The sequence below is a fragment of the Artemia franciscana genome, chromosome 4, assembly GCF_032884065.1.
Source record: "Artemia franciscana chromosome 4, ASM3288406v1, whole genome shotgun sequence".
NCBI lineage: Eukaryota > Metazoa > Arthropoda > Branchiopoda > Anostraca > Artemiidae > Artemia > Artemia franciscana.
Window position 1 is genome coordinate 9,660,243 of NC_088866.1, and position 27,100 is coordinate 9,687,342.

The following is a 27,100-nucleotide window of genomic DNA, read 5'->3' on the forward strand; positions in this document are numbered from 1 at the left end:
TACTGACGGATCTAAGTCGGAAATGGGTGTAGGCTGCGCTTTCGTAGTCCCGTCAACTGGTACTTCTTGCGGATTTAAGCTACCTGACAAGCTTACTGTTTTTTCTGCAGAAATGATTGCTATTTATCAAGCACTTCTTTATATTAAGTCAAACGGTATAGTTGGTAGCTTTTTGATTTGTTCTGATTCTCTATCTGTATTAAATTACTTAGCTATGAAACGAAATGATGCCAAAGAAACTGCTGCACAAATTGAAAAAATAGTTGATGACCTTCTAATACATGGTTATGATCTACAACTTACATGGGTCCCAGCACATGCAGGTATTCCTGGGAACGAGTCAGCTGACAAAATGGCAAAATGGGCTTGCAGAAATGGTGAATTGTTGGATGTAAACTGGTCCCTGAGTGAATATATTCAGGGTTATGAGGCCAAATCCGCAATTGATGAGAAAGCTGATTTCACAAGAAAGTCCACTAATACAATCTTGGATCTATATGATTTTAAGCCTCCTCCATTGGACCTAATTCACAGTGAGAGGAAAATTGCCACAACAATATTTCGAATCAGATCTGGCCATGCTAAAGTGAATTCTGTTCTCTTTAAATGGAATTTGGTTGACTCCCCAAATTGCATTGTATGTAATGTATATGAAGATGTCTTCCATGTTATAATGTCGTGTAAAAAGTATTACATCCAGCGTGAAATATTAAAAAGAAAAGTTCTAAAGCTCTTTGGTGCCTTTACTTTCCGTGCGGTGGTGGGTCATTCATCCGCCCCTCCGTGGGCTCGTAGGGTGTCTGTTTCTGCACTGGGTTGTTTTATTAGAACTTCAAGTTTATTCGATGTGCTTTAACAGTCTTGGGTCATGTTGTATCAAGTCAAATGTTTATTAATGTATTCAATATATTGTATAAGTTTAATGTGTTTCCCACGAAATTTAATGTAAATTGTAATTTACGGCTGTAAATACTATAGAATTAATTAGGGTGGTCTGACGTAGGTGGCTATACTAGTGGAAAAAATGGTTTGCCACCAATAAAGAATCTGCAAATAACGATTCTAAGTGATTCACTAATCTGAAAGTAGTCATCGTTTCTTAAAAATTCTCCATACACATTGTCTGGACAAGATTGATACGTACGTGACGGAGCTGATTCCTGCTCCAAAAACGTTGGAATTAACAACAACAACAACATATCTGGATAATTTGGTAAAATTTGGTTGTTAATTAGAACTCTAAATTATAGTATAAATGTGGAGTAAATAATTTTATTTGCCATTCAATTCCTTTTATTGCTTGAACCTGCTGCTTGGAACAATCTAAGGGTTTCTCCATGTAGAGCCCCAGAATTAACCTATTTGAGTTGTAGGCCTATTTAGAATTCTTTAGTGACCAGGTGTGCTGTGCTGATCTTTAATTTTTTTAAATTCTAGTTTAGCCACTTTTTGCTATGTTGGAAAGGGATTAGGTAGTTAAAAAACTCATATTTTATTTATATCATTTCTGAATGTTTTGAATTAATGCATGTTTTGAAAATGTGATTGCCAAACACCTAGTAAAACTATAGTTTATAAAATAAAGATGAACCCTCTTACAACTGGAAGTAAGGTGATAACTGAAAGTAATTGATAAACTATCTATTAATTAACAAAATAAACATAAATAAAATCATAGGAAATAATTAAGTAATAATAATAATTAGAAAATAATTTATCAATTATTTAATGAGATAAGACTATCATTTCTGGCTGTGAAAAACTTCTGTTAGTCCTTAACAAATAACAAGTGTAGCTTCTGCAACATATTAGGCTACATATCAGATGGATGTCTTGGGGGAAAACTATGAACTACAAACTCAGTTGTACATAGCAAACTTTTTGCTATGTTGGGAAGGGATTAGGCTAGGAAAACAAGACTTTGAGGGACAGTTCTACAGACTGAAGTATGGGTAAAATTCTAGTCCATTGACTTCTTGCTATCTTGGAAAGTCCTTGGGCTAGAGAATTGAAACTTTTGGGGATGTGTCTACAGGCTTAAGTATATCCCAGGAAGTTATTTTGAGGTCTCTAACTATGCCCCTTCCCCGTTCTCTATATAATGCAGCTTTTTGTGCATTACAGCTTATATTTTGATCAAATTTTATCCTATATTACTATTAAAAGTGTAAATCCTTGCTTAGCTTAGAAAAATTCAAGTTTTCACTGTTTTTTAAGCTACTATATTCCATAATTAGATCACCAGCATTGAAAAACAATTATTACCTTTGATGGTATAGTTCAAAATAGAATAGGCATTTAAATGCACCCCCTGTTTAAAACATCTTACCTTTTAATGGCTTTTCACAGGGGTAATACAGATAACACATTGAACTTTTAAGGGGCTTCTCACTCAAAATTATGATTTATTGCTACAATTGGGTAAGATTTATGTTATATGTATGTCAATAACATCTATTTTGAAAATCATAACAGCATAGAGAAAGACAATTTCTTCAAGAAGGCCCAATAATGATTCTTAGAAACCTGAAGAGAGGCAAAACCGAAAAATTTAGTGGGAAAAATAAGCACAAGTCCTAAATACATGATTGACATAACCATAATGGATACAATCTCTTTGGGGGAGTTTGGGGGGGGGTTAATTTGAAAAAAATAGAAAGATGTATTTGTAACTTACAAATGGGTGATCAGATCTTAATGAAGAATGATATTTATAAGGATCTTGTGCTTCAGAGCTCTTATTTTAAATCCTGACCAGATCCAGTGACATTGAGGGGAGTTGGATGGGGAAACTGGAAATCTTGGAAGATGTGAAAATTGAGGTATCTTTATCTTGCAAATGGGTGGTCAGATCTTAATGAAACTTGATATATAGAAAGATCTTATGTCTGAGATGCTTAATATAGATGCTTATACAGAAATTACTCTGTATATGAAAGGGGTTTTTCCTCCTCAATGTCCCACTTTTTATGCTAAAGTTTGACACTTTCTCTTAAATTTACTTTTTAAAACAGTAAAAAACTTTAGTGTAAAGAACAGGGTGTTGAAGAGGAAAAGGCCCTTTCATATACAGATTAATTTCTGTTCATTTTAAGTTTTAATATTGCTCCATACTTTCAGTTAAAAACACTTGTTTTTTTTATTTAATTTATACCATAGTTTTATAAATGTATATTTAAAACTATCAAAATAAACCAAAAATAAGCCCTTAATAAACATTAATTACAACACAACTATCCAGAAAAGAAGTTTTACAAAGGAAAGTAAAGAACCATATTAAACTTAGGACAAGCTTCTACACATTCCTATAATATTTAAAGCTCAATGTTTTGTGAGAAACCAGGAAAGGAAAATATATATTTAATGAAAAAATTAAATAGTTGAGAAAATGAGAATTTTCAGCCAGTATCAAAATATGAAGACAAAATGCTTTTAATGAAGTTGTAAGGTATTTTAGCACTCTTGTTTTTAATATATTTTTGATAAATTTTTGAAATATTTAATGTTACTTCTTTGTTTTCCCTTGAATAGTCTGTTTTTATGGCACTTGATATTAACCAAGTGACATTATAGCAATCACAAATTCTGTCATTCTGTTGATTGTGCTCAATAATGATTCTTAAAAACCTGAAGAGAGGCAAAACAGAAATCTAAGACCAGTGGTGTCAATTACAGGAGGGACAAGAGAACCACCCCATACCCCCCCCCCTCTAGATTTTTTTTATATTTTCATTGAATATGCCTTTATTTGTGTTTTCTTTGAAAAAGAACAACAAATCCCCCCCCCCCCCTGCAATATTTTCAAAACGCATTTTACACCTCCTAAATTATTTGATTTGACTCTGTCTTAGATGGGATCTCTCAACTCAACAAACACAAAGAAGACTTATGAACAACTTACAGATTTGTAAGCAGTCTTTAATGATATTTCCATCATTATAAATTTTTCACAAATATATTAAAAATAAGAATGCTAAATTACCTTATAACTTCATCAAAAGCTCCTTTCAGATCCCAGAAAGTTGTTCCAGCTTCAGTGTGAATTGTTATGTCACTTGTAATTACCTTACCATGTGTTGTCTGGTATTCAAAAGAGTAATTAATGTGAAGTTCAAATATTGAGAAGACTGTTTGTTTTAATGAGAATGTAAATATGTGGGAGGTTGTGAGAAAATTAATACAATCTTTTCCTGTTAAATTCAAATAGGCTAGGAAAAAACAGGGGTATGCACCCCTGTCCAAAACCTTTCTCTGACTTGTAAAAATGTAACAAAATGAATATAAACAAGTCTTTCGTGCATTTGATAGTTTTTGTTTTATAAAGATTCCTCAAAAAAATCTTTAATACTCCTTCCCCCTTGCAAATTTTCTGCATACCACTCTATGAAAGAGATTTAGAAATGTGAAAAATACCAGTTTTCCAATTTTAAGGGGTGTGTAACATTTCAAAATCTTCTATATTGGTAAAACAACAACAACTGGGAGAAGGTATTGTTGAAACACAAATATTCAATCAACAACGTCATAATTTGCACCAAAGGCCCAAGAATTTAATTCTGCCTTGGCCCAACATGTGCAAAATAACCCTCACCACTTCATTTGGTTTGAAAACACTTTCATTATTCAGAGGTCCTTGTTGAAATAATTGCTTGATTTTCGTCTTCATATTTTGATACTGGCTGACAAAATTCTCATTTTCTCAACTATTTGATTTTTTTTCATTAAATTTATATTTTCCTTTCTTGGTTTCTCACAAAACATTGAGCTTTAAATATTTTAGGAATGTGTAGAAGCTTGTCCTAAGTTTAATATGGTTCTTTACTTTCCTTTGTAAAACTTCTTTTCTAAATAGTTGTGTTGTAATTAAAGTTTATTAAGGGCTTATTTTTGTTTTTTTTGATAATTTTAAATATATATATTTATAAATAAATATATACTATGGTATATTGACTTTCTCTATGCCGTCATGATTTATAAAATTGATGTTACTGACACACATATAACATAAACCTTACCCAACTGTAGCAACAAATCATAATTTTGAGTGAGAAGCCCCTTAAAAGTTCAATATCTTACCTGTATTACACCTGTGAAAAGCCATTTAAAGAAAAGACGTTTCAAACAGGGGGTGCATTTAAATGCCTATTCCTTTTTGAATTATACCATCAAAGGTAATAAAGGTTTATCAATGCTGGTGAACTAATTATGGAATATAGTAGCTATAAAAACAGTGAAAACTTGAATTTTTCTAAGGTAAGCAAGGATTTACACTTTTAATAGTAATATAGGATAAAATTTGATCAAAATATATGCTGTAATGCACAAAAAGCTGCGTTATATAGAGGAGGGGGAAGGGGTATAGTTAGGGACCTCAAAATAACTTCCCGGGGTATACTTTAGCCTGTAGACACATCCTTGAAAGTTTCAATTCTCTAGCCCAACAACTTTCCAAGATAGCAAGAAGTCAATGGACTAGAATTTTACCAAAGTATGTCCTTGGAAGGTGTTTTGAAGCAGCTCTTTCACCCCCTACAGGACAGTGACCCTTAAAAATCTCCGTTTTATAAAAGTGAAACCTTGCAAAATAGATCTTTTACTTAAATAAAGTATAAAAAAATTGTTTTCAGATACACAACTTTGCTCAATCCTAATTTTATGTCTTAAAATTCTACTCAAATAACAGGAATTGTATTTTCAGAACTAAAACCAAAGTAAAATATTCTTGTAGTCAAATTGTACAGCATTAAAATAGAGTTAACTTTTCAATTTAGCAAACCAATAATTATGAAACTATAAATAAATAGCAAAAATTATTGCTTTTAGGCTGTGAAAAACTTCTGTTAGTTCTTAACAAATAACAGGTGCAGCTTCTCCAACATATTCTGTCTTGGGGGAAAACTATGAACTACATACTCAGTTGTTTCTCTTCATGAATAGTGCTGCAAGCAGCATAGGTCTAAGGTAAACATCTATCCCCTTATAAAAATGACCATACTAACTTTATCAATAATTAAAGTGTATAGTTTCATTTAACCTCCCCATCCCTGATGGATAAATCAATTTACAACATTCTGCACAATTTTTTTTTTAATTAGCCAGAACAACTTTTTTTCTAAAAATTTAATTTCTATTTTTTCTAAGATAATCTTAAAGAATAGTTGCATTGCTCAAAAATGTAGGGTGAAATTCTAGTTTAAGGGCTTCTTGCTACAATTCAAAAATGCATTCCTGTTATGTAATACTTATTTCATAATTTAATTGATGTATTTTAATTGTAAATGAGCATAATTATAATAGTTAATTTAATATATTTCATTATGAAGAAAATTAAAAAGTGGAAAAAAATTAAAACAGGGAATACAAGGAACAATGGAATTAATCTTTAAGTTTAACAATGGCCTGGCTCTTTTCAGACCCTCACTCTTTTCATGCAGATATTTGATTTGCAGTAATGACTAAATACATAATTATAGAAAATATATTTTCTGAAGTATTTGCCTGGGGGTTGTGTTGCTTTCAATGTATTCTGTTTGTATATATAAAAGATAAATGTTTGTTTATGTGTACATTTGTATCAAGGGAAACTACTTCTCTGCTCTTTCAGAATCTTGGAACAAAGATAGCAAAACACACCCCCAGACCTAAAGTTAGTCTCAAATGACCTAACTTGAAATAATGATTAAAAATAGGGTTTTTATACTGGTTTTTATGTGTATGTATGCACTCTGGGTTCACTCATGCTTGCTAAATCTGCACAGATGGCCAGTTTTCATCTGGAAACTTGGTGTCAAAACTGGATGTCTCAGTAGGTATTTAGAAAAATGGAAGAAAGTAGAGAGGACTTTTAATCTATCAGTTTGTGTAAGAATCTTCCAGAATGTTACAATGTAGAGGATGTGGGGGAGAGCAACAGTGTTGTTTAGCAGAGACTGTGGAAGTGTATTAAGCTGATTTACAGCAACTAATGCATTCTGTTAGGAGATGATGAATGTGAGAAGTTGTATATCCAATAGAAAGGGGCGTCCCAAGTTTCTGTTCATTTGGGGGATGGGGCAAACTTTGTGGATTCTAACAAATCACTACCTGATTTTTACTGAATTAAAAAAGAAGATTAGCCTTTAAATATACTTCATTATGTGGAGATTGTGTAATATGTATAAGACCATAATTAGAGATAAATTTGCCTAGTTTTCATCCCTCTCTACTTTTGAACTATCTAAGACAAGTCAAACTGGTCCAAAAAATCTAAAACAAGTAAAAAAAATCCATAACCAGGAATTTTGTTGGGGGTAGGGTTTCAAGGGGGGGGGGAATTAAAGAAACTTTGAAAATTGATTTTCTAGGGGGAGGGGGGTAAACGCCAGCAACTAATAAATCATTGGTAGTAGCTTTAACTTTCAATGATAAACTGATGATCTAATAAATTGTACCATACTTGAAAGAAAGTATTCTCTAAATTAATTGCTAAAATCATATACAAATATTTTTTACCTGATATTGATGAATGTAACAGTGTAAATTAAACTGATATTAGCAAATATGAGAAGTGATGAACAGATTAAAATAACAAGGAACAGTAAAAAATGCATGGGGTGGTGGAATCACTGCAGTATTAATGCTCTTTTACATGCAAATTAATTCCAAGGATTTGAGATCCTGCCCCTCCACCCCATGCCCAGAAATAAGGGGCTTTTTTAACCCCTTTAAAGATGTCCAGAACAAAGTTATGGTCAATAAATATTAAAATAAAAGGAGATTTCATGCCTGAAAATATTGATTGCAAGCTGGCATCTCCACTCACTATGTCATCATCAGGTATTGGCAGGGCCTTAGGAAAGACAGTTATTGCCATAGAAATACACGGACTCGCCTATAAATTCCAATAAATTCCTATATTTTAATGCACTCCTATAAAATGCCTATATTTTGGCTAAAATCCTATTATTCCTATATTTGTGTAGATTGATAATTAATTATAACTGTTGAGCTCTTTGAACTTAACTAATGCTTTGTGTTGGGCTTAGTAAGCTGCTTCTGCTGGGCTATTCTAAGATAGTTGCTAATTGAGGGAAGTATAATAGACGTGCACTGGGTAGCCTATATGCTACATTCTGAGATCAATCTGTCCTTTATCTATGTGGTCTTTATCCCCTTCTAAAGAAGAATGATTTTAATCAGATTCGGACTTTTATTTCAGATATTGTAAATTTTTAATTTATCTCCCCCCTTGGTATAGCAATGGTGAGATAATTCATAAGTTTGATGTCCCTGATAGAAGTGCAAAGTTGGCCCTCCTGCTTGGAAGGTTGTTGGAATCAGCTTTTTATCGTTTATTGCCTCATCATCCTTTGGTCCGTCTGTTCGGTTAATCTCATTGTAGCATAGTGTTTTTATGGCACTTGGTATTAACCAAGTGACATATAGCAATTGCAAATTCTGTCTGTCTGTTGGTCCTGGTTTTGCTACTTTAGGCACTTCCAGGTAAGCTAGGACGATGAAATTTGGCAAGCGTATCAGGAACTGGACCAGATTAAATTAGAAATAGTCTTTTTCTCGATTTGACCTTCTGGGGGGGGGGAGTGGGGGCCCTGTTAATTCAGAAAAATAGAAAAATGAAGTATTTTTAACTTATGAACAGTTGATCAGATCTTAATGAAATTTGATGTTTGGAAGGATATCGTGTCTCAGAGCTGTTATTTTAAAACCCGACCGGATCTGGTGACATTGGGGGAGTTTGGAGGGGGGAAACCTAAAATCTTGGAAAACACTTAGAGTGGAGGGATTGGGCTGGAACTGGGTGGGAAAAATAAGCACAAGTCCTAGATACATGATTGACATAACCAGAACGGATCCACTCTCTTTGGGGTAGTTGGGAGGGGGGGGGGGGTGATTCTGAAAAATTAGAAAAAATTAGGTATTTTTAACTTACGAACGGGTGATCGAATCTCAATGAAATTTGATATATAGAAGGATATCGTGTCTCAAAGCTCTTACTTTAAATCCCAACCGGATCTGGTGACATTGGGGGGAGTTTGGGATGACCTAAAATCATGGAAAACGTTTAGATTGGAGGGATTGTGCTGAAACTTGGTGGGAAAAATAAGCACAAGTCCTAGATAAATGATTGACATAACCAGAACGGATCCGCTCTCTTTGGGGTAGTTGTGGGAGGGGGGTTGATTCTGAAAAATTAGAAAAAATGAGGTATTTTGAACTTACGATTGGGTGATCGGATCTCAATGAAATTTGATATTTAGAAGGATATTGTGTCTAAAAGCTCTTATTTTAAATCCCGACCGGATCTGGTGACTTTGGGGGGAACTGGGGGGGGGACCTAAAATCATAGAAAACGCTTAGATTGGAGGGATCGGGATGAAACTTGGTAATTTATGTGACTAGGCATCCCATGCCATCTACCACAGATCTGATCTCGAGGACTTCCGAATCCTATATTTGGGCCCGGGAAATCCTATAAAAATAGGACAAAGCCTATAATTTGAAACGAACCGACCTGTCCGAACCCTGGAAATACTTTCACTGATAAAAGGTGTAGTAATTGTAATATTGTCATCTTGCTTTTGATTCTTTGATGCCATAAACGGGTCTTTAACCAAAGGCACAATCACATATTTTGGTGCTTCTTCAACATTGTTGTGAACCCAACAAACATGATCTTTAAACTAGTCTTTATTTACTTGAGCATCACATTCGCAGTATTTGACAGTTACACAGTTGGATTTGGTTACAGAAATCTTACACTTCTTATCCACACATGACATTTGTTAGCAAATGTCAGAAATCTATAATTCAAGCTAATTTCACAAAACTACAAGTACTTTACACCTAAGAATTTTAACTATACTGTAAATTCTACTTTGCCTTTCTTTTCAAACATATTTCAAACTGACCAATTGACTGACAAAAATACTACTACTACTACTACTACTAATAACTCACTGCAGCACCAAGCCGCCTGAGGCCAACACAGCTACGCACGCTCCTCCTCCAACCTAATCTATTTAAAGCCTCCCTCTTTACACCCTCCCAGGAAGTTCCCATTTCCTTTAAATCCTTATTTATGACATCCTCCCAACCCAGACAAGGACGACCTGCTTTCCGTGTAGCCCCAGACGGTTGGCCAAAAAGGACAATCTTCGGTAATCTGTCATCCTTCATCCGTAGAACGTGGCCTAGCCATCTCAACCTTTCTTTCATTATAGCCCCAGAAAGCGGGATTAAACCACACTTTTCGTACAATCTACTGTTTGAAATACGGTCAGTCAGCCGGGTACTCAGAACAATCCGTAGGCAATTTCTCTGGAAAACATCTAGTAAATTTTCATCTGCTTTTCGGAGTGTCCATGCTTCAGAGCCATATTTGACCACTGTCATCACTGTAGCTTCCAATATTCTAATCTTGGTTTGTAGGCTTATCTTTCTATTCTTCCAAACTTTTTTTAACTGTGAAAAAACACCCTGAGCTTTAGCTATTCTACTTTTAACATCTTCACTACTCCCACCATCTTTACTAATAATACTACCAAGGTAACTGAAGCTCCCAACCTGATCAATCTTTTCGTTACCTAAGGTCACCTGTTCATCTTCACTTATTCCTAGCCTTAGTGACTTAGTCTTCTTAACATTAATTTTCAAGCCTATTTTAGCACCCTGAAATCGTAAAACCTCTAAAAATTCATTCATTTTGCTCACACTTTCATCTAATATGCTTAAATCATCAGCATAATCTAAGTCCAGGAGCGTTCTTCCTCCCCATTTGATTCCATGGTCTCCAATTGCCTTTCCTGTGCTCCTTAAGACGAAGTCCATCAAAATGATCCATATAAAGGGGGATAGAACACAACCCTGCTTAACTCCTGATTTAATACAAAACCAGTTGCTAACCTCATTTCCTACCTTAACCGCAGCAGTATTATTCTCGTACATAGCGCAAATCACTTTAATGTATTTTTCTGGTATACCATATAACGATAAGACCTTTGTTAACGCTGTTCTATCAACAGAATCGAAAGCTTGCTCATAATCGATAAAACTAAGGACCAAAGGTGTTTGACAACGAAGGGACTTCTCAATTATTAACCTAAGAGTGAAAACATGGTCGACACATCCTCTACCTTTTCTAAAACCGCATTGTTCTTCCCTTAAAACTTTGTCTACAGCATGTCTCAGTCTAAAAAGTATCATATTACTCAGTAATTTGCTACCTACAGAGACCAGACTAATGCCTCGATAATTACGACATTCACTCTTGTCACCTTTCTTATACAGTGGTTTAATTAAGGTTTTCCTAAAATCATTGGGTACTTCCCCTTTTTCAAAAATCATGTTCATAATCTTCAGTAGCTTATTCCTAACCTCAGAGCCACCATATTTAAGGAACTCATTAATCATACTATCAGCACCTGGGGCCTTATTATTTTTTAATCCTTCTAGTACTGTCGCTAATTCTTCCTCACTAAACAAATCTTCCTTCACATCCAAGGTATCACAAACTTTTTCATTTTCATCTATATCTTTTCCTGCAACTGTATCTCGATTTAGCACATTCTCAAAATGTTCCACCCATCTTTCTTTAACTTTTTCCTTATCACTAATTGTGGCCCCATTTCTATCTTTAACTGGGACTAGTCCGGATCGGCTACTCCCTTTCAATTTATTAACATGCCAGTATAATATTTTACTATTATGCCGTCTAGCCGCATCTTCCAGATCCTCAGCAATTTTATCCATCGCCTCCATTTCACATCTCCTTAGTTCATATTTTAATGCTTTCTCCACTTTCTTTACATTCCTTTTGTTTTCATACGACCTATCGCTCAGATAATTCTTATACAAACCCCTTCTACTCTCTATTAAACCTAAAGCCTTTTCACTAATATTCCTAGTTGCTATCTTAGCATTCTTCCCTAGGACGCCATCAGCAACTTCACAAATTGTTTTTCTGAAATTATTCCATCCATCTTCCACATTGTCAAATTTTAAACCCTCAAGTTTAGTACTCAACTGTTCCTGGAATTTTTTTCTCAAATTTTCATCCTGAAGTCTACCAACATCATAACTTTCCGGGAGGGAGTTACTCTTCCGAAATTTCAGCTTTAAATTAACCTTAGACACTACTAGATGGTGATCTTTACTTTTAACATCAATAACGGCACTCCTATACACCCTAGTATCTTGTATTGATCCTGCTAGTCTTCTGTTTACAATAACATAATCAATAAGGTTTGCTGTCTTACCATCACGTGAATACCATGTCAACTTATGGGCCATTTTGTGACCAAACACCGTATTGGTTATAACTAGGTTGTTATACCTACAAAATTGCAAAAGCCTATAGCCATTACTGTTTTCTTTTCCTACACTAAATTTACCTAGGCTAGGATACCATCTATCCCTATTTCTACCAACCTGGGCATTAAAATCTCCTAGCAAAAACACCATATTTCTACCTGGTACCCTGTCTATTTGCTCCTGTAACTGTAAGTAAAATTCATCTAAGTCACTAGTATCTCCATCAGTTGGTTCAATGGGGGCATATACTACTATAACTGATACCCTAAACTTTTTAGTCATAAAATGAGCAATTAGTATTCTATTATAAATACCTTCCCAGCCTAAACAAGACTTAGCAGCTTCCTTATTCATCATGAGCCCTACTCCCTGTCTATGTACCCCATCCTTCCTTCCTGAGTAAACAAATTCTATGTCACCTAATTTCATGCTTCCTACCCCTGGGATATGAGTTTCTGAAACTCCTAATAAATCCAGTTCAAACCGTCTGAATTCGTCAGTCAAAATGTCGATGCGATAGTCATTTTTTAACGTCGTAACATTCCAAGTTCCAATTTTCATGTTCTTTAAATCTTTGAAATTATTTTGGCCTCAAGAAAAGCAGTGATCCCGGATACCAGTGCAGGATGGGGACCAGCATATCTTCTCAAGTCTACACCGAAGCGCTTAAGCCGGCTTAGAACCGGACAGCAAGAAGTCCCTGGGACCTCCAGTAAGTTGAAGGCTTTGTGCAATCCTGGGCCCATCTTGGTCACAACATGGTTTTCAGCACTTGGCGATGCTCTTCTATCAACAAGAGTCGAAATCCTGCACAGACAGTCCCAAGCCTATTACCTCCGACTCATTATATATTCATGCCTACAAATATTATGCTACTACGGGGAGGCAGCCCATAGTAGATAAATTAGCTAGGAAGAGGTTTTTCAGCCCGAAAACGCCCATCAAAACAAACCAAGCCCAGAAAATTATCCAATAATCAGAATCCCGTACGAGTGCTGTGTTGTTTACTAGGCTATAATTTCCTCGAGGGGCGCCACTCCTCAAGTGGGAAAAATTGACCGCAAGTTTCCCAGTCTTGCAGGTACCCCGAAAGGGTCGAGGCAGCCCTTTACAGAGGCCGTTGTCCATAAATCTGGATCTTACGCCCTGCCGCAGTTGTCCTCCTATAGAGGATCCTCCCACGATGGTGTTCTGCTTCACCATGCAATTTAACCCATTACTGGGAGAAGGTTTGTAACTCATTTGACGCGTGAACACGGCATTTGGCCCTGCTGAGTGTACATTTGAGGGGCCAAAATATAGTCTGATAATAATTTTTTCTTTGGGTTTCCAAAGGCACTGATCACCTAACTTGGGTAAGATAAAGGGATGGTAACTCCAAATTGTAAGAAGCTTCAAAAGGGGAGTGAGAAAATTTACAGGACAGACTAAAGAGGAGATGAAATAATGGTAATTTAGAATTGTAAAAATTCCCATCAAATTGGTGCAAAGTTGCTTTCACATTTAAACTGAATTCAAATTTAAATTTCAAATTCAAATTTAGACTGAATTCAAATTTAAACTGCATCCAAAAGTGCTCAATTTGACAAGTTGTTTGTCAGTTGAGTGAAAAATTATTGGTACTTGTCTGTTAAACAGAACACACCCAGTTAGTTAAGTTAGGTTAATCCTAATGAAATATTAAATAAAAAACAAGTTTTTTTCAAATGAAAGTAAGGAGCGACATTAAATCTTAAAACGAACAGAAATTACTCCGTATATGAAAGGCGCTTTTCCTCCTCAACGCCTCCCTCTGTACGCTAAAGTTTGACTCTTTCTCTTAGCTCTACTTTTTAAAAAAGGAAAAAAACTTTAGCGTAAAGAGCAGGGCGTTGAGGAAGAAAAGCCCCTTTTATATACGGAGTAATTTCTGTTCGTTTTAAGTTTTAATGTCGCTCCTTACTTTCATTTAAAAAAAACTTGTTTTTTTTATTTAATTTCTGGACGTTTTTTAATTCATGCATGTTTTATCTTGGCTCTCCGCACATAAATAATTAAAACAAAATTTGCATATTAATTTTCTTTTTGGCTAAATGGCTTTCTCATAGTTTTAATCGGAAGATTTTGAGAAAAAAGGAGAGAGGGAGGAAGCCTAGCTGCCCTCTAATTTTTGATTACTTAAAAAGACAACTAGAACTTTTAATTGTTTTACAAACATTTTCATTAGTAAATAATATACGTAATTTAAGAATTAACTTACATAACGAACTTCTATATTCGTATATTTTTATTGCGTATATGAGGGAGCTCACCCCTCGTCGATACCTCGCTCTTTACACTAAAGCTGACATTCTGTCCCAATTCCTTAAGAATGACCCTTGAATCACAAAGGCCGTAGAATAAATAGTTGAAATTACTAAAAATACTTTCGCGTAAAGAGCGAGGTATTACGAGGAGGTAAACCCCTCATATGCGCAATAATTTCTCCTCGTTTTAAGTTTTAATGCTGCTCCTGACTTTCAGTAGAACAAATTTCTCATATTTATTTTTTCCTTGTTTTTTTAAATAATGCAAAAAATCCTGCGCCCCTTTCATTGAAAGTCTCTTCCCCCATGAGAAGTTGTTCCATGGAAAGATCCTCCCGCGTACCCCCCCCCCCCACCTCAACTCTCCCTCCCAAACCCAAAAAAAAATCCCCCTGAAAACGTCCACACACTTCCCAGTAACCATTACTATATGTAAACACAGGTCAAAGTTTGTAACTTGCAACCCCTCCCAGGGAGACCAGGGTAGTAAGTCGTCCCCAAAGACATAGTTATTAGGTTTTTTGACTATGGTGAATAAAATGGCTATCTCAGAATTTTGATCCGGTGACTTTTGGGAAAAAATGAGCATGGGAGGGGGCCTAGGTGCCCTCCAATTTTTTGGTTACTTAAAAAAGGCACTAGAACTTTTAATTTCCGATAGAATGAGCCCTCCTGCGACATTCTAGGGCGACTGGGTCGATACGATCACCCCTGGGAAAAAAAACGACAAAATAAAACAAATAAACACGCATCCGTGATTTGTCTTCTGGCAAAAAATGCCAGCTTGAGACTTCCACAACAGGGTTCTCTAATACACTGAATCTGATGGTGTGATTTTCGTTAAGATTGTATGACTTTTAGGGGGTGTTTTCCCCTATTTTGTAAAATGAGGCAAATTTTCTCAGGCTCGTAACTTTTGATAGGTCAGACTAATCTTGATGAAAGTTATATATTTGAAATCAGCATTAAAATGCGATTTTTTTTATGTAGCTATTGGTATCAAATTCCATTTTTTAGAGTTTTGGTTACTATTGAGCTGGGTCGCTCCTTACGACAGTTCGTTACCATGAACTGTTTGATAACAAAAACTTGATAATAATATAATACTTTAGAAGCAAAATTATGGAAACTACAACAAAGAACTATGGAACCACACAGAATGCATTATATTTAATACCTAACCCATAACCACTGTATATTAAATATTTCATAAAAGTATACATACTTTGTAGTTGTTTTCACCTAACTAATTTCATTAAAAATCAATTACTTAACTGGTTAAAGTTTTGATGCAAAATGTAAGATTTACTTTTTTTGAATTTTTTTTCTTACAATTGCATTTTGAATTTTCCTACCATTTTGTATGTTTGTCTGCAATTCTCTGTTAACCTTTTCAGTTGGATTTCTGACTAATAATCAAACTACACAGTAAAATAATGAATGTGAATCAGCTGAAATCGTCGAACCTTGTAAGGGGAAGTACTAAACCAATGCAATTCAATACTGGGATTATTTCACAAAACTATAAGTACATTACTCTAAAGAAATTCAACTGTTCACGAAATTCTAATTAGCCTTTCATTTCAAACATGTTTTAAACTGGCTGATTGACTGACGAAAATACAGTATAATAAAATAAATATTTTTCTTGTTTCTGAAGACACTGAACACCTAACTTGGATAAGATAAAGGGATATTAACTCCCAACTTGTAAGAAGCTTCAAAAGGGGAGTGAAAAAATTTAAAGACTAAACGGGAGATGAAATAATAGTATAGAATTGTAAAAATTCCCATCATGTCAGTGTAAAGTCACTTTCAAATTATTGTAAACTAAACCCAAAAGTGCTCAATTTGACAAGTTGTTTGTCAACTGAGTGAAAAATCATTGGTACTTGTCTTACACAGAGTAATTCTTGAGTGTGTTCCATTTAACAGCCAAGTACTAAATAATCTTTTGAATATCTGGAAAAACTTATACTTCCCTCCTTGAGTTAATTCAGAATTTCCAGCAGAAATATAAAAATATCTGGTCATGCATATTTAAAAAAATAAAATGTTTCTAAGAAATGAGGACTTCTTGCTGGATAGTTTCAAGCTCAGAATGATTGACTTATTTGTTTCTTCTTAAAAAATATTTAGGAAAGCAGACATCATTTAAAGGTATTTTGTTCAATAGCCTGATGACTACCATGAACAATCAATTACTTAATTGGTTAAAGTTTTTGCACAAAGTATAAGATTTTCTTTTTTGGATATTTTTTTTCTTTACATTGCACTTTGGGATTTTCCTTTCATTTTGCCTATTTGTCTGCAATTCTCTGTTAACCTTTTCAGCTGTATTTCTTACTAATAACCAAACTAAACAGTAAAATGATGAATGTGAACCAGCTGACATTGTCAAATCTCTTAAGGGGAAAAACTAAACCAATGCAATTCAATACCAGGATGGGCCTAATGATTGAATTCTACAAATTTGGTTACACATTAAATGGGAGCCAAGAAAAAACTTTGACAAATTATTGACAAACCAGGACCAGTAGAACAACCTAATTTTGTTGTTTCTCAACTGCCTACAACAATAAAATTTACAGACATTTGATGAAGTATAATAGGAGTCTAGTGGACTGTAAAGAACATGTCTAATTACCCGATTTGCAGATGAGCAGATATAGCAGGATGGAATAAACAAATTTACCAAATTCGTTCTGTTGTAAATAGTGGGAACCAAATTAATATCTTAATCACTAAATTTACAACTAGTGCAATATAACGACCAAATCTACCAAAATAAAATCCAAATGAACATGTCGAATTACCAAATTTACAAATGAGTAGAACTACTGCTGTACAACTTTTGAAGTTACCAAGTTTGGTAAGGAACGGGACCCAAATTAAGATGTTAAATCATCAAATTCTCTATTAAGTGGAACTAGTGTGATAATACTACCAAATCCACATAAATTGGGTAGTGACTGGGAATCAAACATGCAATAAGTTGTGTGATATAGAAGAAGACAGAAAATTAGAATTTCGACTAAAATTTTGCCTTTACAAAAATTTTACCAAATGCCAAAAACGTTGGCGGGGGCGATGTGCCATCCCCTTCTATGGGACGCCCCTGCCAATGGGGATGCCAAAAGAAACAGCATTGCATTTGTATTCAAATGTGATGTATTCTTAAAAAATGTTTCATATTAGCTTCACTTAAATGAAAGCAATAAAATTCTCCATCAGTTCAAAGATAGCTAAGCTCACACTGAAGTAATTTGAATTTACCAAGTATGTTAATTAAACTTGCTCCTGACTCACTGTCCAAAGTTTTAACTGCTTGAAAAAAAAAAAACTCCATGAAATTTTAAAAAAGGAAGCATAGTTTATAGAAAAAAGTCGAGGCAAAATCTAGGGTGCTAAGTTTCAAATATGTTTATATGCTTATGGGGCCAAAATTAAGATATTACCCATTTTTCATTGGTAAGTTTTATATTAGAAACAATACCAGCATGCTTATTACAAGGAACTTAAGAAATAGAACAGAACATTTCAATTATTATTTACAAACACAAATCTTTGCAGGAGAAATATTAATAATGGCAAAAAAAATATAAAAAGTTTAGTATCAAAATTAAATAAAGTGCATAAAGATATAGAAATCTTTTCTAAAGAAATATCCCTTGTAAAGGGAGCTTTCTCACTTTCTTATTTTGTCTGATTCACTTAAACAGTTTTTGAACATCAAACCCCTATGGTACTTAAGATCTATTCACATCTAAGTAGAAAGGTAAATCAAAAGACACAATATATCCCCATGTTATCAAAATAGTATATATATATATATATATATATATATATATATATATATATATATATATATATATATATATATGTAATATCTTCGGAATGGCAGGAGCCAATTTGAAACTTTCAAGGAGTTTGAGGGAGGTCAAGTCCATTTCAACTTTGACTTGGGGGACGGGGAAGAGGGGAGAAGTTTTATTCTGAAAAACTAACTAAGCTTATCATAGGTAGTGCTGAGCAACTACCACAGCAACTGCCTGGGTGGGTGGATACCCTCCCACACCTTGTATTTGTCAGAAATACATTTGATAGAAATTTTAGGATGGCCATTTCTTGTCATAGAAACTTCTAAGAAGCTCTTTCAGGCAAAAATTGAAGGAGCTAGTCCCCCTTTTAATAGTCAAAAGTGATTAGAGGACAGATAAACCCCTTCCCACGCCCACAATTTCTCAAAACACATTCAATCAACATTTTGAGGTTGTCATTGTTTTCAGCATAGTTAAAGTCCGGAATTATGTCTTTGAGGATGACAACCCCCAAAGCTCTCAGGGCAAGGGTTTTAAGTTATGACTGGGGTCATATAAAGTCTTTGGTCGTATAAACTGCAGAGGGGACTCTTTGAATCAATAACCAGAAGTTCTAGTACCCTTTTTAAGATCCAAAGTGATCATAGGGTTGATATCCCCCCCCCACACACACAAACATACCTTGTATTTTCCTCAAATGCATCTGATAGAAATTTTAAGATGGTCATTTGTTATCATAGAAACCTCAAAAAAGGCTCATTCCATTGGAAATTGAAAGAGCTTTTTTAATAGTCAAAATGATTGTAGGGCAACAAGTCCCCATCCCACATGCTCATCAGTTTCCGAAACACATACAATCAAATTTTGAGATAGCCATTTTGCTCAGCATAGTTGAAGGTCTGGAAATTATGTCTTTGAAGATGACAACCCCTCCCCCCCCTCACACACATAGCCCTCAGTGCAAGGGTTGTAAGCTATGCCCCAAAGACATATAAGGTTTTTATGGAAAGGGTGGTTGTTTTAACTCGGGAAAGGGCTCATTGGATTGGAAATTGGATATTCTAATTTCCTTTTTTAAGAGTCAAAGTCATCGGGAGCACCCGCTCCCCCCCCCCATGTTGTGTTTTTAACAAATGCATCTAATAAAAATTTTGAGAAAATAACTTGTTCAAAAGTAGTCTAAAGATTATATAGTAAGGTCTTTGAGATGGACAGAACCCCCCAGAGTCTGGGGGTAAGATTTTTAAGTTATGCCTCAGGGGCTGATCAAATTTTAAGGAAGGGGTGGTCGTGTGAACTTTAGAAGAGGCTCATTTGATTTGAAGCGTGTAGTTCTGGCTCCTTTTTAATAGCCAAGATGGTGGAAAGTAACTAGCCTCTCTCCCTGACGTCCTTTTTTCCCAAAACGCATTCAGTTAAAATTGTGAGATAGCCATTTTGTTAGCAATAGCCCAAAATCATATAATAACGTTTTAGGGTGAACACAATCCCCAAATGCCTATTGACAGGGATTTTTAGCCATGCCTGGGGCATATAAGGTTTTTATGGAATGGGTAGTTATATAAACTTTGGATCAATGGAGCTAATTTGATTGGAAGTTGGGAGTTTTAGTGCCCCTTTTAAGAGTCAAAAATAAATGGAGGGCAATCAGTCCCCTCTTCCAAGCCTATCATTCTCCAAAATAGATCCAACAGAGCATTGTTCAGCCTTTTTGAAAGGTCCAGCAATTATATATTTAGGTATGTCAACCTCCCTACAGTCCTTAGGACAGGTGCTGTAAGTTAAGCCATTTGTTCACTGTTTACACCTAGTTTATGCTATTGAGAAAGGTATGCATGTTTGAACTTTAATTTCCAAGAAGACGAAGGGTATTCAGATGAGGCTTTCAGAGAATGTTGAGGGGAGTATTGAACTAAATCAAAACATTTTATGTGTACGGATTGCCAAAAGGATGCAACACGGGAATAACAGTGTATATTAATTGCGAACATTCAGGAAATAATAAGGGAGATGATCAAAAAGACAATATTTGCATGCTATCAATAGTACTACAACTACTACTATTACCACACTAACATTTACAGTATTAAGGGGAAATCTGAACTAAACCAAAAGATGCTACCTGTATACACATTGTCAACATAGCATATCTCAAGAATTGATTTGGATATCAAATTGGAACTTTCAGAGAATGCTTGAAGGGGAAAATCATTTCACCAAAAGGCACTATGTGCACACTACTGCTAATACTACTGTTACTACTGCATTTACTGCTAATAATATTACTTCTATTGCAACTACTTGTAGGGCCTATCAAAAATATAGAACATACAGCTTATCAAAAAGAAAAATCAGCAGTCTCATAGTGATGGCTAATTGTATTAAGTTGATATATTAATACAAATTGTATCAATATACTAATTGTTTACTAATCAATCAATTGATACTAATTGTATTAATTTGTATTACTTGATACAAGTTATCTGGTTGAAGCTTCCATGACTTGATGGGATGGATGTTTTACTGACCAAAAGGCAATAGGTTAATACTACTACTGTGACTACTATTACAACTACGCCTAAGGATATGAAGGTTAAATTTTCAAGAAATTTTAAGGGGAAAAGATGAGCTGAATCTGAGCACATCTTCTGTATGCAGGTTGTCAAATACGGTTTGATTTGTGAAGTTAATACTAACAGGGCTTGATATGAGGGATGTTGAACTAACCAAAAGAAAATATTTGCATCCTAATGTTAGTGCTTCTACTCATACTACTGCTACTGTCACTGTTATTACTACTTCTATTACTACTTTCATTAAAGCTTAGGCAACTACAATTAATTTTACTGCTACTACTACTACTTTTAAAACTAAGGATATTAAGGTGAACAATTTGGGATATATAAAAACTGTATGGAACTAATTCAAAGCACACTATGCCTGCACAGGTTTTCAGGTAGATGTATCATAAATGCTTCAGAAACATTTGATGATATGTATTCAGCTGAAACTTTCAACTTGTGCTGAAGAGGATGTTGAAGAAACCAAAGGCACTATGTGCATACTGATACTAATGCTGCTACAAATATTGCTACTGTGCAAGCTAAGGGTATTAAGTTGAAGCTTTTACGGAATATTTAGGTGGGTGTTGAACTAAATCGAACAAACAATGAGCTGACGGACTTTCAAAAAAGTAACAAAGCAATGTCAGAAGAGCAACTTATATTATTAATTTAGACCTTTAAGGGTAAGTTCTGGAGGACTTTGAACTAGTCAGAAGTTACTATATGTATACCTTTAATACTACCACTACGGTTACTGTAATTAATGATGCTAAGGGTATTAAGATGAAACTCATAGGGAACGTTTGGGAGTTTCAGTTCAGTGAAGAAACTATATGCATGCTGGTTTTCAAAAGGGGCATATAAGCAATATCATAGGCAGTACCACTCTATAAAAGCTAGAAATGTCATTGAAACTTTCAAAGAAGCTAATTCGATTCAAAATTAAAATTTCTGGTGCTCTTTTTAAGAGTAATAAAAGGTTGGAGGGCAATCAGCCAAGTCAAAATTTTGAGACAGTTGTTTTGCTCAGAATAGTAATATGGTCCAGCAACTATGTCTTTTAAGATATTAGGTATGTCAATCCTCCATGATTATTCGGTTGGCATATTAAGTTTTATTTTTCAGGTCAACTTCAGAACCTATAAAATTAAATTAAAAAAACGCTGTTTGTGTCAGGATTAAAAATCGTTGAAAAAGTTCCAGCATACAAATAGCAACCTATACTACGGTATGGATTCTTAAAGAAAAAACTGAAAAGATGTAAAATATTATTTTTTCTATGATTAAGACTATGTCAATAAAAAACGAACAGAAATTAATGTAAAAAACTTTTTCGACAAAACAAGTTTTTTAGAGAAAAGTAAACAGCTCCTTTAAGCCAAAAATGAACAGAAATTAAGTCAAACAATCTTCTAAGCGTAGAACTACCACAAATCACTATCAATAAATAAATGTAACTCGAAGTTAACAGAAATTAATAAATAGCCAAGTCGAGCTCAAATCAAGGAAAAATTAACATGAGTAGGGCTGATAACCCCTATGCCTTCTCATGACCAGAACATAATTTGCGCTTTACTAAAAACAAAATGTGTTTGAAGTGTTTTCACTTTTCTTACTTTCAAAAAGAAATTATCAAAACTTTAAGGAATAAATATCAATATGTGTCAATAAAATTTATAATCCACACTCATTTTTCATTTTCTCTTTTTCAGTAAAGCAATAATTATGTTTTGTTCTTGAGAAGGCATGGGGGTTATCAGCATATATTTCCAAGATTATACAAGGAAATAGTTAGACCCAACATGTGCTTCAGAACATGGTATTATTATTATTATTAATTTATTACCCGTCAAAAACGGAAAAGACGGAGTATTTAAAAGAAAAAGAAAGAAAAGCACAAAAATTTAAATAATTATAAATAGAATTTATAATTGAGGATTATATAATAATCCTCATTATATATATTATATAATATATCCTCATTATAATTAAAACATAATTATGTTTTATTCTTGAGATCAGCATATGTTATCAGCATATGTTTCCAAGATTACACAAGGAAATAGTAAGACCCATCGTGAGCTTCAGAACATGGTATGCTACTTGTTTCCATAAAATTAACATCCAGCAAATATAAATTATCCAAAATAGAAACAGAATCATTCAGAACGGTGTTCTGAAGTTCATGGTAGGTTTAACTATTTCCTTGTGTGATCTACAAGAAGCTAAGTTAGAATCAAAATTGATCTAGTGGTTAAACTCTGTGCTTGTCTTTAAAACTACATGTAGGGTATAGTTTGCTTATGAAGCTTCAAAACTGTCGTTCAGGAGGACTTCAAGGCCTTTGTTTGTAATATAAGTAGGAAGAGAGGTTCTTGTTGGGTTTGAAATCTGCACTTAAAACACTTTAGTTGTGTATTGCTGTAAACAAAGTTACACCACACTCTGATATATTGAAGGACAGAAGCTACTTCTTTCTTCATGTCTGTATTTGATTGAGGTTGGATTGGATGCTTTTGAAACCGCACCAATGAATAGCTTTTAGTTATTTATATATATAATTTTTTTGTTATTTTTTTTCTGCTGCAAAATTTTTGGTATAATGCCTAGGACAGCTTCTTGAAGGGAATCACTCAAAATCTGACTAGGAATTGAAAAGGCTCTTTCGTAGGTTGCTGCCCTACCCGAGTGTTGAGAACTGATTCAAGCACTAGGCTACTTAACTACAAAATCTAAAAATCAAACTTTTAGTTAAGAGCCATCCCTAAGTCAAAATACTTAAGGTAGTTTTTATCTACTTCTATTGAAATAAGTACATCCTCTATTAAAAAAAGAAACCGTTTTTTAAGTCAAACAAAAAGGCATGTTATGTGCTGTGTGACATTTTGTGCTACAGTAGGAATAATGGCAGTTTTATATATATATAAGGAGTGGCTGTTGAGAGCAGAGTTGTGGAGTTTTTTAGACAGAAAAATACTGACAAGGGAAGGAGGCATAAACCACAAAATATCTTGTGTCTGTAGTAACTTTCATGTGCTTTATGGTTTGTTATTGGCTAGAAGAATTGGCTTATGGTTTACTTTTATTTGACAGGGTAGTATGTTACCGCTTTATGGTTTGTTATTTGCTAGAAAAATTGGCTTATGGTTTGCTTTTATTTTGCAGGGTAGTAGACTACCATGTCTTCAAAAGTTGATGTCTCAAACTTGGATTTGTATGACATATTAGGAATTTCATTGGATGCTGATGAAGGCGAAATTAAGAAGGCCTACAGAAAGAAAGCTCTTAAATGCCATCCTGATAAAAACCCAGGTAATGCAGCTGCAATTGAACAATTTCACATCCTGTCAAAAGCATTAGAAATTCTACTTGATTCTTCTGCTAGAAAAGCCTATGATAAGGTGCTAAGAGCAAAACATCAATCAAAAGCAAGAATCAAGCAACTAGATGCAAAGAGACAGAAATTAAAAGAAGATTTAGAAAGGAGAGAAAGACAGGCTGAAGAAGATAAAAAAGTTGTAAAGCTAACTGCAGAACAAGAAGCTGAAAGACTTAGAAGGGAAATTGAAAGATTACAAAAAGAAGGCTCAAGACAACTTGAAGAAGAACAAGCACATTTAAGACAAGAAATCTTAAAAGAAAAACAGAAAGGAAGCCAAAAACCCCAATTGCTGCGAAGCAGTAGAGTAAAGGCTAAGTGGAAAGGTGAGAGTTATAATGAAGGAAAACTGCTGCAAATTTTCTCTAAATATGGTGATATTAATGACATTGTTATAATTTCAGGGAAGAAAAATAAATTCAGTGCTTTAATAGAGTTTGTTGACTGTGAGTCTGCAAATACAGCAGCAGAACTGGAACAGGGTTTGGTGCATAGTCCTTTAACAGTAGAACTTTTGCCCACTGAGGGAAGTAACACAGAAAAGGAAGATACAGTTGATAATTCTGTGAATGCTGAAACAAAGAAAGTTGACTTGACTGATTATGAAGAACAGTTATTTTTAAAAATGAGTCAATTTCAACAGAAAAAATATGCACAATTGGATGAAACTTAAATATTTTGGTTTGAAAATGACAAGTACTTTTGAAGCAGTTGATCTCAAACCTTAATTTCAACTATAAAAACATAAATTTGATGAGCCATACTTGGAATTTCAAGACCTCTTACTCACAAGTCTTCAATTGGATTTTATAAATAAACTTTAATTAAACTTTTAATTAAGACGTTTAGTTTTATATTTTCCTTTTTTTATGAAAGCTAAGCTGTGTTTTTAGTACAATTGTTTATTTAATAAACAATAGGTCTTGGATTTAATCATTTAAGGGCAGGAATTTGGAAATAATTCTTTATAATTACTGCTTTTTCAATATTTATTTTCTAAGAGATACTAATAATTCATATTGTATAAAAAGGCCCCCCCCCACCTTACTTGAGATTGGAATGAACGATATTCTATGGGAAGATCTGGAAAATATCCTGATAATATCCTTTCCTGTATTTTTAGACAGTTGTATTTTAGAGAGTGTTGTGATACCCCCCCTCCCAACTAGAAAAGGAGAGAAAAATACTTTGTGCGTGTCCACATCTATAGGGTCCAATAAGTATGAGGAAAATCAAGCAAAGGGGGAAAGTAGAATGGTAACTTTGTCAATGAAAAAATTGAAAATATTACGTGAGTTAGCAAGTATTATTTTGAGTATTGAGCAAAGACTGTGTGTGAGTCCATCCTGGGTAGAATTTACGCTATTCATTTACAATGTCATTAACAATTTTTTCCATCGAATTCATGGTGTTACAAATCAGTAAGAAAGTAATTTGCCTTAAAAAAATTAAATGATATTACTCATTATTAGAATTTAATTATGTCGTATTGAATTTTTTCAATTAGAAGTTAGTTTGATTATATTTAATAATTTAGTAGCAATCTTTCTTTTTCTACTACACTATTATACACCTAGGTCTCACAGCAAAAAATTTATTCTAAATCAGAGGGTATTTATTGGGTAGGGGATTTGTTTCTTCAATTTATTCTTGCACGTAGAGATTTTTGTTTTTGAATTGTTTTCTTGTAGGTTCTAATTGGATATTCGTCCTTTTTTCTTCGTTGGTACGGGTCTTCAGATGAAAAACTGGTATGTTTGAGCTTTGTATTTTAGTTAGGTCATCCATTGTGTTCATAAATTGCAGCATGGGCATGAAAAAACAGCGTGTACAAGAATTGTTTCACGAAAGTCCTCCTGTTTCAATTACAGTTTGTACTAAGAGTAAATATTTTACAAACGGTATTTGATTTCCACGAATATTGGTAATTAAGATATTGATCTAACTAGCTAGAGAAGGTTGCTACATTCTTAAAAATTGCTTTTGGTTGTCAATAAACTTTATGTCCAAGGAATTTGTGATTCTTGAATACGAGTCGACTATTACAGTCCCAAAGTCTAAAACAAAAGATGAGGCATCAATCTAGTACTCACAAAAATTTAGAAACCACTTTAAACATTTTGAAACACTTATTTACTTTATTCTCGGATGTAAGCTATTATTCCTTACCACCCAGCCTCCCCCCCCCCCCTAATAAACATATACAGCACGAATTATTTATACTCAGTGAATTTTCACAAGCACAAATTATTTATTAGGGGACGGATATAGTGGATCACATTTATGGATAAGTGATTAGTTAGAATGTTTTAGTGGAGTTTCAAGAATTTTATAGCGTTTCCTCATTAAGTATAGGAGCACTAAACGGATACCAAACATGGCCGGCATATTTCAAAAAATGATGTTAGATTTTCAGCAAAATGAAAACTACTATGACTGCTCAGTTCATTACTACCAGCACACCTCATGTCATCAGCACCGCAGTCACCAAACTCTTACCTTCCCAGTGGAACTACGATCCAATGAATTGCCAGACATCATCGGCAGTAATTCGGGTATTGATGATCTTAAAGGTTTAGTGGAAACAACAAAAATCAAAGTATATTGCCAGCATTTTGACCAGCTGTTCGTAAATCAGTGTACACATGTGCGTAGCCCTTTTATAATAACACGATTTTGTGTCTTACAAATTTGTTGTGGCATTTATACTTTTTATATTAACTTAGTATTATGCAATCAAAG

At 34.2% G+C, this 27,100-nt stretch overlaps 1 protein-coding gene across 2 annotated transcripts; it reads left to right on the forward strand.

The window, feature by feature from the left end:
- The first annotated feature begins 1,138 nt into the window (after positions 1-1,138).
- On the forward strand, positions 1,139-25,200 carry LOC136025964 (dnaJ homolog subfamily C member 17-like). Of its 2 annotated transcripts, none has more exons than XM_065702083.1 (2): positions 1,139-1,213; positions 24,145-25,200. In XM_065702083.1, exon 2 carries the CDS (start codon positions 24,159-24,161, stop codon positions 25,029-25,031), a length of 873 nt encoding a protein of 290 aa, XP_065558155.1. In that variant the 5' UTR covers positions 1,139-1,213; positions 24,145-24,158; the 3' UTR covers positions 25,032-25,200. The 2 variants fall into 2 exon arrangements, with proteins under 2 accessions (XP_065558155.1, XP_065558158.1); XM_065702086.1 differs by having other exon boundaries at positions 1,198-1,262.
- Positions 25,201-27,100: the final 1,900 nt, after the last annotated feature.